The following is a 14,760-nucleotide window of genomic DNA, read 5'->3' on the forward strand; positions in this document are numbered from 1 at the left end:
TTAGCCATGTCTCTGCCTTATTGCCCAACTGAGTTAAATTTTGACAATGGGAGGGAAAAATTGGAGGAATGGACACAGCACCCTTCTCCCAGACTCCAACGGGCCCGAACCTGTGTGCTTTCTTTGCTGACTCTGTGATGGCCAAAGCGTAGCAGAAATGTGGCCTTTTCCCATAAATATCATGTGCTAAGTTTCAGGATCACTTGCTTCTGTTTTCAAAATGAGCATTGATGGTGGAATAAAATGGAAAGGGGCTGCTGGTAATTGATCAAGAGTTCCAGGAACATAAACACAATATTTCTAAAGCAACCTCTTGCAGAAGAACTGGTGTTAAATCATCGTTGCTAGATGGCCTGCCCCACTGTTGTATAATGGAAGGTTAAACAGATTCTCAAAACAACAAAAACAACCTTCAAAATGATCTATTTTTTCTTATGCAACACAAAAGGGGCTTGCCCATTTCTGCTCCGACTGCTCCAGCTTTAAACGGGAACGGTAATTTCGGTACATCGGCACTTCAGTTCCTCGCATGAAAGCAAGACAGAAATTGTTGAGATGTAATCAGAAAGTACATTGCCTTATGTTTTATTTCCTTTAATCATTCGTCTTTGATGAAGTGCTGGGCTTTCTAACAGAAAGGGGGAGGTTTTTGAATTGCAGACTTAGAGGAATGCTTTAGCGTAGACATCTTTAGTTTTTCAAATTGCCAGGAGTCTAGTAATAACATGTCATTTTATGGGTAATTGTTAAGTATACCATTATATTGATACACACATATGCACGTACCCGTGGATGAGAGCTACCTGAGAAAATAAACGTTAATACCCCATCTGGTGTTTCTAAACCAATCGTTGGAAAGAGTTTTGAATGCCATGCCCTACAGTGTATCACTGAAACAGTTGCCATGTGGAAACAGCAGTTTCCACATTTGGGGTCTCATTGGTGGGGGATTCACTTATTAATGATGGCAAGAATCCCTTTCACTTCCACTGTTTTCAGATCAGCCCTGTCTTCAAAGACCTCGGCATGGCTCATTCTCGTTGGAGTAGAGTCAATTTCCAAAGTAAACATAGTCCTGGGAGCAGAGAGCACCTCTCTATTCATCCTCCTTAATTAAATATTCAAAATTCTAAGAAATGACTGTACTACCAGATCATACTCATTAACCAAGTGAAAAGTTCTGCCTCGAGCAGAAGCCGCCTTTGAAAAAGAAGCCCAAAGGAGGGAGGGGGAGGAGAAAGAGTGGGATCTGAAGTCTAAGAGATGAAGGATAAATGGGATTTCAGTTTCCTGGAAGGCAGCTTCTGACTCTGTTCCATAACGTTGATGTCATATTGCTGGACATGTTTTATTCTCTTATTTATTTGGGCTGGCGATATTACTGTCTCTGACAAATCAATACTTTCTATTGTGGGACTCTGGAGTTGAGAGTCACGTGCTGGGAAAATTGAGGGAAGTATTTCTCAGAGGACTCAGAGCAATAGGAGCAAACCCAGTGCAGTGAGTAGGGCTGGGGGAGAATAGTAGATCGGACTTCTCAGTAGTTAAGTGCTCACTCGATTCTTGGCAGTCAGTCTGAGCTAATACACACAAATGTGTTTCCACATCCTGGACATTTCACCTGCTCGGGAAGCAGAAGAGCCCTCAAAATTGTTGACCAATGTTTTGGTAAATATAGTCAGTACCTCTGTTATTTCCCCTGGCGAAAGGAAGAAATGACAGTGGATCCCAAGATAAAGGAGATGCACGGAGGGCCCTGTCTACCTTGTGGAAATGCAGACAAGATGTCCTGGTGATAAATAGGTGGATAGGTAGATTTTTGCTGCAACAGGAAGTCACCTTCCTGATGTTTTGTCACTAGGATGGTCATTCAAGTGTGTATTCTGCCGCTACTCAAGTTGTGTGAAGGGGAAAGGTAGCCCAGGGTGTAGGGAAAAAACCATTTAGAGATGAGAAATTAGCCACAAATAATCTCGGTGTAGCAATACTTCCCTGGTATTATATAGCAAGGCAGAGATATGCAATAGGTGAAAGCGGGCTCTACCACGTGACCAGTTTCCAAAGAGAACAGACATAAAGCATGTCACCAGGGAAATGGAGGATTGCAAAAGAACACATTCAGGTTATGTGGTGAGGACAAGGGATGACAAGTGGATGGATAGCCCAAGTGTTCCACTGATACTCTTATGATATTCGAAGAGAGAGAAGGCTCCCAGCATATCGAGTGGATTCCCTTGTGGTGAACCTGTGAAAGGGCACCGGCAGATAGGGATAGCTTGAGATCTACATAATTGGAAGGAATGTCCAAATTGATGAGATCTTAGAGTAATTTACAACAGGGGGATCCTTGCTAGTTGGCTGTGATTTGTTCAACTACATTTTGTTCGATCTAATTAGAATAATCTTAAAATAGAGGGACATAATTTAGAGCGAGAGAAATATCTCGCTTGAGGCAGGAGGGGCGCCGAAATAAACTGAAATATGTGGGGAAGTAAAATATCCCGCGCCACATATACTGTCAAACAGTAATATGATGGGAATAGAACTCTGATCTCAAGCCATCCATGAGACTTTTCTCTAGTTTAAATTATGCCAAAGAGAACAGAAAGTCACTCGAGCTACAGCGTGACAGATGATCTAATCCCCCTCCCTTTTTTTTTTTTTTTTTTTTTTTTGTTCTGTCTAGGAATTGTGCATAAAGGGAATGGAGAAAACATGTTCATTTCCCAGCAGCCTCCAGTCATCTCAACCATCATGGGAAATGGACACCAGAGAAGTGTTGCCTGCACCACCTGCAATGGCCTGGCCCACAACAATAAACTTTTTGCTCCAGTTGCCTTAGCATCTGGCCCCGATGGCAGTGTTTATATCGGAGACTTCAATTTTGTAAGGAGGATATTTCCATCAGGAAGTTCCATCAGTATTTTGGAATTAAGGTAAGTTGTCCCAGATTTCTGTGTTTTAGCCTATGGATAGGTGTGTTAGCAGATATATATATAAGGTCACCCGGGCTAGGTTTTAGCATATTATGGAATAATGACCCATCCTGTCCATTTTACCCATTATTTAGCAGCAACTGCTTTCTAAACAGGTGCTTTAGCAGTGAGTCAGCAGTCATACCAAAAGAGCTCAAACACAGGCTGCACACACATTATCCAATCCAAATTTGTTGAGATAACTAATTGGATGCTTCCAGGAGATGGATTCTCCCCAGATCTACTTCTTGTTGGATCTTGGCTTTCTGGTGATTCCACTGCTCTGAATCCCAACAGCTTGGATGCAGCCTCATGAAGAAGCCATAATGCAGAGATAGAAGTTCCTGTCATTTTCTCATGTAAAGGAGAAAACTAATCTTTCCACATGAACGGTGCCATTCCCAATAGTTTCCCCCTCCTCCAGGAGCTTTCTTTGGACTTCCAGAATTTAAGTAGATAGGAGACAAGGTGTTGTCTGTTGCTTCCATTCCCAAACGCCCATTTTGGAATCGTTAAACATTAGGATTGATTGAGATAGCAAAGATGGAAGAAGAAAAGGGAGGAAAATAGATATGGGAGATCGGATGCCTTACCCACTGGCTGACTTCTCCGGTTTTACACAGAATGCTCTCATGATCTAAATCTGCTGTGCTTCCCCAGAGCTAAGGGAGAGAGATTCTTCCACACAGATGACCATTTCTTAAACAGTTGTAGCTCCTTGGGAATTTGGACCAGAGTCTAATGACTCGGGTATGCGAGAATAATAACGAGGGGGAAAAGTGTTATGAAGTCTGTCCGTGGCATAAAAGGATGACCGGATTCCCCCCAACTAGTCTTGAAACTTGAACGCATGGTATATAGGGACACTGAACATGTGGGAGTATCTTGTTTCTCTGAACACAGAATGAAGAACCATTCCCACTACATATAACAGGCAGGCTACAGGGAAAATATATATTTGAATGAAGCCCTCATAAATTTGCAAGGCAAGAATATACTATCTCACACTTTTACCTCCTCCCCATGAGGATCTTTATCATATTTCTGGGGTTTTTTCAATACTTTTTATTGTGTTCTTTTTTCCTGATTATTCATGTATTTTTTTAATACTTATTTCTTTACAACTCATATCAGGAGAGAAAAATCAGAACAAAAGGGAAAAGCCACAAGGAAAAAAAAACAGAAGGAAAAAAGTGAACATATCATGTGTTGGTTTCTATTCAGGCTTCATGTTTTTAATATTTGAATACGTTTTAAGAGAATTTCTGCCTGTTAAATATCCCCTAGCCCACAAATCAGTAGATAAGTAGCATGAACCAGTGGAAATCAGAGTCAGAAAATTTGGCTTCACATCTCACCTCGATGTTTATTAGACAAACCAGTTCACCTTAGGGAGCTCAGCTCTCTCATCCTTAAAATGAGAAGATGGCCTCTGAGGTTCCTTCTAGCTCCTGTCATCCCAGTGAGTCCATTTCTCCCATCCTGACTCTGCAGGACACAAATGTGTTCCTCTCGAGCCATTCGCTCGTTTGGGATTGGACGATTCTGATGGCGACTTTCTCTGACACTTTGGAAAACTGAACAGAATAGTTTGAATGTGTCCCAGAAGCTTCTGGTACCATCTAGTGGATCGCCTCATAAAGTGGGGGCTGCCCCTCATCTTACCTCCAATGAAGAAGGAATTCTCTTGGCTCCCCATGTTCTCCCCCAGAATAAGAACAAGAAGTTGGCCATGGGAGCAAGGAAGCTAAAAAAGCCACTCAACTTTTGCTGAGCGAGTGATGAATACTGGGGGCACCATAAAAGGTTACTTACAGTATTGAACAAGCTTTGGCTTATTTTCAGTTAACACTCAGCTACATGTCTATCCTTACATACCCATATAGACCGGTGTACTTGCACACATGCACACACACACACACATGTGAATACATTGGAATATATATATGTGTGTGTATGTGTGTGTATAAATACATATATATTTATATGTATGTATATGTATAAAACTTTACTGATTGCCGTGTTTCCTTTGGCACCCATTCCCTTTCTCTTAGCCTGAATTATTCCTTCTTGCCTCACTGGGGAAATCTTCTAGTCCCAAGGCCCTATTTTTCTTTTTCACATTAATTCACTATAGTTTTCATAAATTGCTTCATTATAATTACAAATGTTACCATAGGAAAGAAAGCTATTCAGTCCCTTTGCTAATAAGAAATAGGCTATAGGGACAGATAGATGGTGCAGTGGATAGAGCAGCAGCCCTGAAGTCAGGAGGACCTGAGTTCAAATCTGGTCTCAAATACTTAATACTTCCTGGCTGTGTGGCCCTGGGCAAGTCACTTCACCCCAATTGCCTCAGGAAAAAAAAATAGGCCGAAGAGGCAAGTCATGCACAGGTCATGCACAGGTCATGCAAGTCCAAAGAAAAACAATAGTTTGCAAAATTCTGCTTCTTCCACTTCTGGAAAGCGCCCGCACCCACAAGAGCTGTGGAAATATAGGGAGAGACCTTCCCAGCAATGGAACGTGAGCTTACTCGCTTTGTAGCTACGCAGCTCTGGGCAACCAGTGTTTTTGTTAGTATGGATGCCATTCTGGTGGCACAAATAGTAATTTTGCTATGGTTTCATCAAAGGTCTTCGAGAATTGCTCTGGAAGGAAAACTCGAGCACCTTCTAGTCAGTATGCTGATGAATCTCTGGTTTAGCCAGGTTGTCTTATTAGCCATGGAACCTCCCACTCGTTGAGTCTATTCTGTTCATGCCCAATGTTGCCCATAGGACTAGGGGACCAAAAGGGCTGGCCTTGGTGGATGGTCTCTACCTCTGTAACATAGCTGATGACCTCAGGTATTCTTTACCCAGTAGGCAGTTCTATTCACCTGGACTCAGTCCAATCAGCAGATTGGAGTCACAAGATATACTACCGTCTCATTGATCCCCAGAGTCTTTTGATGGAATATCTCTGGCTAGACAGGTGAATGTTGGCCTTGATTTGACTTGCCCGGGAATACTAACCACTCCCTCTTTTCTTTTGGCTGACCACTCCTGGATCATATCTGCACATCAGAAACAGAGATACCAGACACAGGTGAGTAAACTCTGCTTCCCACCTAGAGGCCAGTTCCTTGGAATGTTCTAACAGAATTTTTCCTTCTTAAGTAAATCAACAGAAATACTGTGAGAAAGCTGTAACCTAGATGAGCTTCTTTCTGGTAAAGAGGGCTCTCCCAAGCCAAGCTTCGTTGACGAAATATTGAGAAAGTTTGACGTCAGAAAATACAGAGGGGAAAATGAAAGCTTGAGAATGAGTACATCACATGAAATCGGGGTTATCTTTAACGGTCTGGGAGCTCTAGCCATAGGTGATTCCACTATCTAGAACTTAAATAATAAAAAAAAAGAAATTAATTAAGCTTTGGGTAGAGATGCAGTATAATGGGTGACCCAGTTAGTAGTCCAAGAGAGACATAGTGGAGGTTTCATCTGCTTCAGTTCAGTGATGCTTTCGGCCTGGTTCCCATTCTTGGAGGATGTTTAACCTGAGGCTGGATGACCTCTCAGGTCCATTGTAGCGGGGATTCCTTTCATACATGGGTTAGACTAGATGGCTGCTAAGATACTGTCGCACTCTCAAACATTCAGTGATAATTTCTCTTACCCAAGAGGAGTAATGGGCAAATGTGGAATGATAGAGAACTCCAATGTGTTTGTGTATTCCACACGGCAAATCCCTCCTAAATTAGCTGGAATTGCAAAGGAGAAAATTGAATGTGTTTACTCCTGAGTGCAAATTTTTCACCACCTGGCACTGAGAAGGTTGCTTTTTTATTTGGTTGTTTTTTTTGTGTTTTTTTGTTTTTTCCAGTCAGGTTGCATTTGTACAGTGCCACTGCTCGTAGGTCAGGTTTGTTGTCTTGGTTGTTAGGTTGCTCGCTAGGAAAATGTTACACGGTATTAATTAAAAGCATTAATTGCCCATTTAATGAGCAATGTGATCTCAACTAGCAGGAATGAAATGCTCTTTGCTAGGTTGCTGGGCCCGGCCTGAATGTATAGCTTATGTTTAGATGCCCTCAAATGTGACAGTAAGACTATTTCACACTCTCCAGTTGACTCTAAAGAATGAAGGCCACTGTGCCGGTGTATTTTCTGGATCGGCTTCTCTATGGGCTTTGGCCCATTTTCCAAAGGTCAGACCTGTCTCCAAGCTCCTACCCTTACATGGGAATTGGCATACAACCTCTTTGTGGAAGTACATCAACTCTGAATTTGCTTTTGTGGAGACCGTCAGTGTCACAAAAAATGGCATCCATGAGATTTTACTTTGGTGTTCAGGGCTATTTTATTTTATCAGTGTCAGCCCCAACCGCCCGAGAAAAAATAATTTAGAGAACTTCGCACAATTGAAATTAGACGCACATAGTTTCTTCGGCTGACTTCCACTCTTTGTCTGGGATCTGACTTGTTAGCATCCCTGGGCACACTACCTGCTTGGCATTGGGTGCCCTCAACTAAGATTTGGGGAGAATGATCGTTCCAACTTCCCTCAGAGGCACTCTAGGGATATTCAATAATGGATAAAGATGACGCTTTTGAGGGAGTAACATTTTCCTTGGAGAAAAGGCCGATAGGATCTTCCTAAGCAAAACATAATTCATTTGACTGTTGAAACTCAACACACAGTCGTTATCAAAGCAATGAAGGCTGTTTCCAGGCCAGGTCATGGCCCCTTCATCATCCTGGAAGGATGTTGGTAGACTGGAGATTTGAGAAGAAGAAATAGCAACTAAATGTAAAGTTTTCATGCCCCTCACAAAGTCATCTTTGCTTGCACAATGTGCCATTTACTACGACTGCCAAAATGTAGGAGCCTGCTGGGACTACATCACCATATCTCTTCTAGTGGTCCCAGAGCTGGAAGCTACCCCTAGAGGCCCTTGGCTTCAGCATCAGTTTGCCCCAGAGTTTTTTTCAGTCCTAAATCTACAAGTCTCCTTTCTAATACATTGTTATCTGTGAATATATCTGGGGACCAGGCAGTAAAGAAGACATCAAATTCTAGTAGGAGATTCCAGTTCAAAAAGAGGGGTGCTGGGCCACGCTTAATTACATGAATGGCCCTTGCCGCTCTCTTTTCTTTGAGTCAATGACAAGGTCTAAATGAGTATGCCCTCTTTCCGAATCTGGCTTGCTTTCTAGTGAACTGGAGAAAGGTGATTTAATCGGAGCATGTAATCTCTTCTAATCTCCTCCCTACTACTAATAAAACAAAGCAAAACCACTCCAAGTGTGGAACCCGCTGATGGCGGATCTGGCTCATCCTCTTGGTACAAGATGAACAATAGAAGCATGTTCAGAGAGTCAAGAATTGTTCTTTTTTTGACCGAGATCAGAGGGACTGGGGATGGAGCCCGGGATGGGGAAGGGAAAAGGAGGGAGGAGAGGCATTGGATACAGGACTTCATAAAGCTTTGCTTTGTTTTTCTTCAGCACAAGTCCTGCTCACAAATATTACCTAGCTGTGGATCCAGTGTCTGAAGCCCTTTACCTGTCAGATACAAATACAAGAAGAGTCTACAGGTTGAGATCTCTTGGAGAAACCAAAGATCTGGCTAAGAATTTTGATATAGTGGCGGGAACTGGTGATCAGTGTCTTCCCTTTGACCAGAGTCATTGTGGAGATGGCGGAAGAGCATCAGAAGCTTCACTCAACAGCCCCAGAGGTAAGAAAGTAACCGATTCGATTTCATGAAAGCACAAGAATGATCCCACTGGATCAGACTTCTAGTCTATCCAGTTTGTGCCTCTAACATTAAAAGCCATGATTGTTCTTTGTTTCTGCCTCAGTAAATGAATGGATGAATAGAAAAGCATTTCTTAAGCACTTACTATGTGCCAAGCACTATTTTAAGCCCTTAGAATGTTGATGTTGCTGTTGTTTAACTTTGTTCTCAAACAGCACCTATCCCTTTCTTGAGCCATCTCTTTTTTTCTTCTCTGAGTTGTTCTTTGCTTTCCTTTTCATCTTGATGCTTTTCTTACCTTTGCCCTTTACCCTTGATGCCCAGGATGGTACCTCATTTTTATTTTCTTTTATTTTGGAGGGGGACCTTTTTTGAGAGGTTACGTGACTTGCCAAGGATCACACAGCTAGTAAGTGCTGAGTGTCTGAGACTGGACTTGAACTCGGGTCCTCCTGACTCCAGGGCCAGTGGCACCCACTGTGCCATTGAACTGCTCCCTCACTTTTATTTCCAACTCCTTCCCTCCCATCATCTACCTCCTGAACTTCTTTTCATCTTCTATACATGTCTTCACATCATCCCTTTGGATGAGTCCTTTTCCTCCCTCAGAAGAATGGTCTCTTTTTGATTCTTTAGAATTTCCTTTTTGAGAATTTCCAGCTCCTCCTTCAACCCATGGCTCCACATTTCCTATTATTTCTCTGAGTCTTTTGAAAGATTTTCTCCCAATAGCTAGACTGTGCCCAGCTTACATCTTCCCTGAAGTGATTACTTTCTCCCCTGAGCTAGGTTTCCATCACATTCACTCCATAAACCAGTTTTCCCTTGTTCGTGAAGAGCTCCCAAGGAGCGGTTTCCTTTATCATCCTCCTTTTGAAGGATGAAATTATTAAGATACCAAATTATAATCTTCCTTGATTTGGGCACAGAAAGAATTCTAGCAGGTCTCTCAATCATTGAAGTCCTGGGGTCACACAGGACCACAGATTTAGAGTTCTGACTCCTAAACTAGAATGCTCTACTACAAAGGAACCCTGATTGATTTGAGCGAAAGTGGTAGTAGAGCATTCTTGACCTCTCTGAGTTAGTCAAGAGTTCAGCATTGATATATGTTTATTGATCAGATGTTCTATATGTAAGAAGACATGGTTCTTGGCTCTCCTTTGGCTATATTTGGACAGAAATGACTGGAAATGAGACACAATCCAAAGTACTATATGATCGTTTGATTGAGATTGGCATGGAAGTATGGAGAGAATTCAAAGGATCATTCCTCTTTGTACTTTATCACCTCACAAGAATTTCAGTATCATTTTTATGAAGGTGATTCCTTGATCCAGCTTTAGTCTCTCTCCTCAATTCCAGTCCTGATGAGTCTTAAATTATCTCTTCTTAACCTATTGCCCAGCTCGGTTTGTTGTTTGGTTTTTTTTTTATTTGCTATTCCTTACATTTTCTTCAGGTTTTTTTCTTCCAGACTTTTTATTTTAACATTTCTTGCTTTTTCATCAATTTGTCAGTTTCTGTTGGGCCCATTCTAATTTTTAGAGAGTTCAATTTTGGGCAAAGTTGATCACTGTGTGTTCAAAGGTGTGAATTTTCCTTGCCATTAGTTCTTCCTTAGATATAATATTTCTAGCTCATTTCATTTCTCCCAGGTACTCTTGTAGTCCTTGTATATAAGACATTTTTTTTCTTTGAGGCTCTACTTGGGTTTCTGAAGTTACTCTCTTCTTCTGGGAAAATTTGAACTAAATATTCCACAGGCATTGCTAAATCAACTTATCCAAAATGGATTTAATTAATTAGCCATTTTTGCTGCAACTTGAACCCTCTTTTCTTCCAAACTTGCCCTCTCCTCTGAGGTCCCCACCATCTGTCCATTCACTCAGGTTCAGAGCCCCTGATATCGTAGTCCTTGATGCTCCACTTCCACTCACCCCCCATATATTCAATAAGTTGCTAGAATTTGTCCTTTCTGCCTCCACATTTCTGATATTCACATGGACCTTCCTTCCTCCTCAAAAGCCACTAGTCTAGCTGACAGCCCTCGTCATCTCTTTTTTAAGACTATAGAAACTGACTTCCTCTCCTTAAGTCTCTCCTCCAGTCCATCTTCCACATATACTCTATTTGCCTACAGTGCAGCTCAAACCTTATATTCTCCTGTTAGGAAACCCCACAGGTTCCCTTATTGCGGTTGGTATCAAATTTGAACTCCTCCTTTTGGCATATAAATCCCCATCCCACTTGTCCAAATTTACTAACACATCATTCCCTTCCACACCCTTCAGTCTAGCCAAACTGACCTTCCTAGTCCTCCCACATTATATTCCTATTACTGCTCTGACTCTGTGCCTGGAACAAACACCCTCCTCACCTCCAGTTCTTAGAATCCCTGCTCTCCTTCCAGGCTTAGCTCAGGTGCCGTCCTATTCCTGAGGACTTTCCTGATCCCCGTGACTGCTAATACCTTTTTCTCTTCATGTGCTCTCCCCTAGGAGGCCCTTGAGGAAAAAAACCACTCATTTTTGTTGGCTTTATATCTCCAGTGGCCAGTATGGTCCCTGGCGCTTAGTAGGTATTTTAGAAATGCTTGAAGACTCTTTGCTTGGAGCTGGAAAGATGATCATCTAGTCTGTGCTTTCATTGTGCAGAGGAAATGGAAGCCCCAAGTGGGACAGTGATTTGCCTAAAATGACCAAGCTTGGCAGTGCCGGCGGGTGAAAATCCAAGCAAAATAATTCGAACTATTCTTAACTTAATTAACTATGAATTAAGGTGCATTTAATATCATTGATGTCCAAGGGAACACGTTCCACAGTCGGTATTTCGTTAGCCTCTCCTGTGTCACCAGTTAAGAATAGTTTTTAAGTCTTTCTCTCTGGAAGGAGCCAGAGGATCTGAATTCTTAGACATGTGGGTTTCTACCTACCACGTGCAAGGCAAGTTATCGAGCTGTGATCATCGCCCCCCTTGCCACAGTGGAGTCAGGCGTCACTCCTAGCCATAAATCAGCGAATGGGCTTCTCGTTCTGTTGGCCAATTGTACAAACTTCCCCAGCAGAAGGAAAAAACGTGCAAGAATTCATTAAAATGCTAAGTACAGATGGAGAGGAAAGTATCACTACTTGCTAATTGCTTCTTTGAGGTCTAGCGCAAGTTCCTTTACTGTATGCTTGTTACTTTACAATTCCCAGACATGTGGACTCTTCAGTGAGCTCTCCTTCTTCTTCCTTGGAGCCCTGCAAATGCTTAATGGAATACTTTAAGGAGAGGCTTGATTTTTCCTTTCACCTGGTCGCTAATAAAGAAAAACTATAGATCAGTAGGAAATGGAAATGTACATCGAGGGAGTACTGTTTCTAGGTTAGGAACAAGAGCTGGTTATAGGCCTTTAACAAGCAGCATATTGCACTTGCAGACAGGCTCTCCAACCCGACCTTAATTATGCAAGGTGAGTCAAATAAATGTTAATCTGAAAGACGACTAATTTACTTTCAGCATCGATTCTCAAAAATAGGAGGGATATAATTTGCTTTTGAGATCATTTCTCCTAAGTTGAAAGTAAATTACTGAATGGGATTTTAAAAACTGCTGGCAATAGATGCCAGGTCCTGAGATTTTCTTTGAGAGAGAGAGAGAGATTGGTGATAAAAACTGAGTCGGGGTAGCCTGGGATTTCTTTTCCAGTTGACTCATTATATTGTAGTCACTGTTTCCTTGGATGACCTCACGCAGGTCACTATAGCTTCCTGTAGTTTCATTTAATTATGAATCAAGGCACATTTACTCTCATTGATGTCCAAGGGAACACGTTCCACAGTCAGTCAGTATTTCTTCAGTATCTCCTGTGTCACCAGGTTCTGGGCTGGGTACTGGGCCCACTGAGACAAAATTAAGTAATCCCAGACCTCAAGGAGATTCCATTATAACAAGGGAAATGGTAGATACAAGGTAACTTGGTGTGGGGAGACCTGAAGAGCCAGGATGATCAGGAAAGGCCCCATGGGAGAGATGATGCTTGAGGTGACTTTTAAAGGAAACTATGGATCCCACCTGTAGGGATTATTATCCTGTATGATCTTAGGCAACTAGCTTATCTCCCTAAACCTCAGGTTATTCATTTGTTGTAGAGGGCCCAAACTCTGAAAAGGTGTATTTGAATCTAGGTCAGCATGGTGCTTATAATTAAGTACCTACTCAGTGTGAGATAATGGTTCTCTATGGTGAGGTAATGGTGGCACCTGTTCAATGTGCTGTAGTGATGTGATCATACTGAGGTATTTAAGGGAGTCTCAGAGACAGAAGACTGAGCCACAGCTCTCTCAGTCACAGACAGACTCCATCTTTGACTACCCTTGTGGTGGCTGTCCTGCCTTCATCGCCCGTCCACTAAGACTAAGGACTCGGGCTGATCCTGAGATCCCCCAGAGAGTTAGTCTGGACATTACAATCTGTAAAGTGAGGGATTGGACTAGATGGCCTTCTGGTCCCTCCCAGACCTAGATCTGGGAATCTGTGGTTCTAAGCAGTAGAAATGAGGAGGGAATGCTTTGAGCCAGATTTTGGAGAACAAAGATGAAAGAGAGTCCTATGTAAGGAAAATTTAAAAGGCCAGTTTGTTTGCAATACAAATGGGTGAAGGGGAATCATTTATTAATAAGCCTTGAAAGACAGTTTGAATCCAGTTTATCAGGAACTTTAAGTACCGATTAGAACAACTTATAATTGATCCTAGAAGTAATAGGGAGCCACTGGACTTTAGGGAGCACAAGAATGACCTGTGCTTTAGAAAAATCACTTTGGCAACTGTGTGTAAGATCAATTGGAGTGGGGAGAGATTTTAGGCTGAAAAACCAATCAGAAAGTGATTGTGGTAATCCAGGTGTGATGCAATGAAGGCTTGACCTCAGATGGTGGCTGTGAAAATGGAGAGCAAGGAATGGATAGGAAAGATACTATTTTTTTATGCAGAATCACATCTTTCATTTGCAGAAAGAAAAGCACTTTTTTCTTGAGTTTTTGTTTCCATAAAACTTACTTCAATGTTTTTTCTATCCTAGTATGCTTATACCAGTGCAGAAGTTTAGTAATTCTGTGTTTATCCTTAGTTAGTTAAAATGGTATAAGAAAGCTTTTTGCTTATGTTGGAAGATTTCTCAATTATCATCCTCAGCAGTCTGATTTAAAGCAAAAAAAGCCCTGCCCTCCAACCCTGTGCCTTCTCAGTAATCCCACATTTGTTTATTTTTTTTTAGAAAATGAAAAGGTCCTTAAAATCTCAATTAAACCCTGGGGTCATCTGGACCCTTCACTATAGACCTTTCTCAAGATGGAGTCACATTTACATCCTCTGAATTTAAATCTACTTGCTGCTTTACTCATTGAGGTTTGAGCATAATGGAGCAGGGTAGAGAGTTTTGCAAAGATTTGTCCTAGTACTAATCCTTGGTGTTCTATCTGAGCTTGAATTGGCTTTGAAGGATGCTTTTAAAACATGCATAAATGATGAAGTTGAACATTAGCTTCTCTATATTAGTTTTACTGCAACTTGTCCTAATTCTGTAAAGAAATGAAATGAATGGCATATGATGGATAACCAAGAATTTAAGCAAAATATAAAACAGTGAAAGGTGGGATACGAACTCGAGTTTGTGGCAAGCTACATGTTTTTAAAAGTCAATACAAAGGGGAAGGAGAGACTAGCTAGGATGAGATTCCTCTGTGACTCACTTTGGTTCCCTGGAACTTTACCAAAGATTGGATTTTCATTTTTGCTTCCATCTTTAATGACACAATCGATTTCCGTATTAAGCAAGGTAAGGAATATCTAGACAATAGACAAGAAGCCACACTTTCTCCATGTGGTTGTTTGAATACAAATTGACTCAACTGGCACCTGTTGGGTCCCGGCTTGATGACGGTGTGTATGATACCAAGTTTCAGGCCATAAGCTTTGATCGCCCTTGAGCAGCAGTCTACTTCACTTATGATTCATTCCTATGATTAAAGACTGGCGAAGGCCCTGCTTGTCCA

General features: G+C 41.7%; 1 protein-coding gene across 10 annotated transcripts in view; it reads left to right on the forward strand.

Moving 5' to 3' along the window:
- Positions 1–14,760, forward strand: part of TENM1 (teneurin transmembrane protein 1) — a 3,105,198-nt gene that overhangs the window by 3,028,158 nt on the left and 62,280 nt on the right. For all 10 annotated transcript variants that reach the window (XM_074277949.1, XM_074277947.1, XM_074277946.1 and 7 more), the window contains 3 exons: positions 2,687–2,936; positions 6,045–6,065; positions 8,468–8,700. In XM_074277949.1, the coding sequence (XP_074134050.1) occupies positions 2,687–2,936; positions 6,045–6,065; positions 8,468–8,700 (504 nt within the window). The remainder of the gene's footprint in view (positions 1–2,686; positions 2,937–6,044; positions 6,066–8,467; positions 8,701–14,760) is intronic.

Source organism: Sminthopsis crassicaudata, chromosome X (genome assembly GCF_048593235.1).
Source record: "Sminthopsis crassicaudata isolate SCR6 chromosome X, ASM4859323v1, whole genome shotgun sequence".
In the NCBI taxonomy this organism is placed as follows: domain Eukaryota; kingdom Metazoa; phylum Chordata; class Mammalia; order Dasyuromorphia; family Dasyuridae; genus Sminthopsis; species Sminthopsis crassicaudata.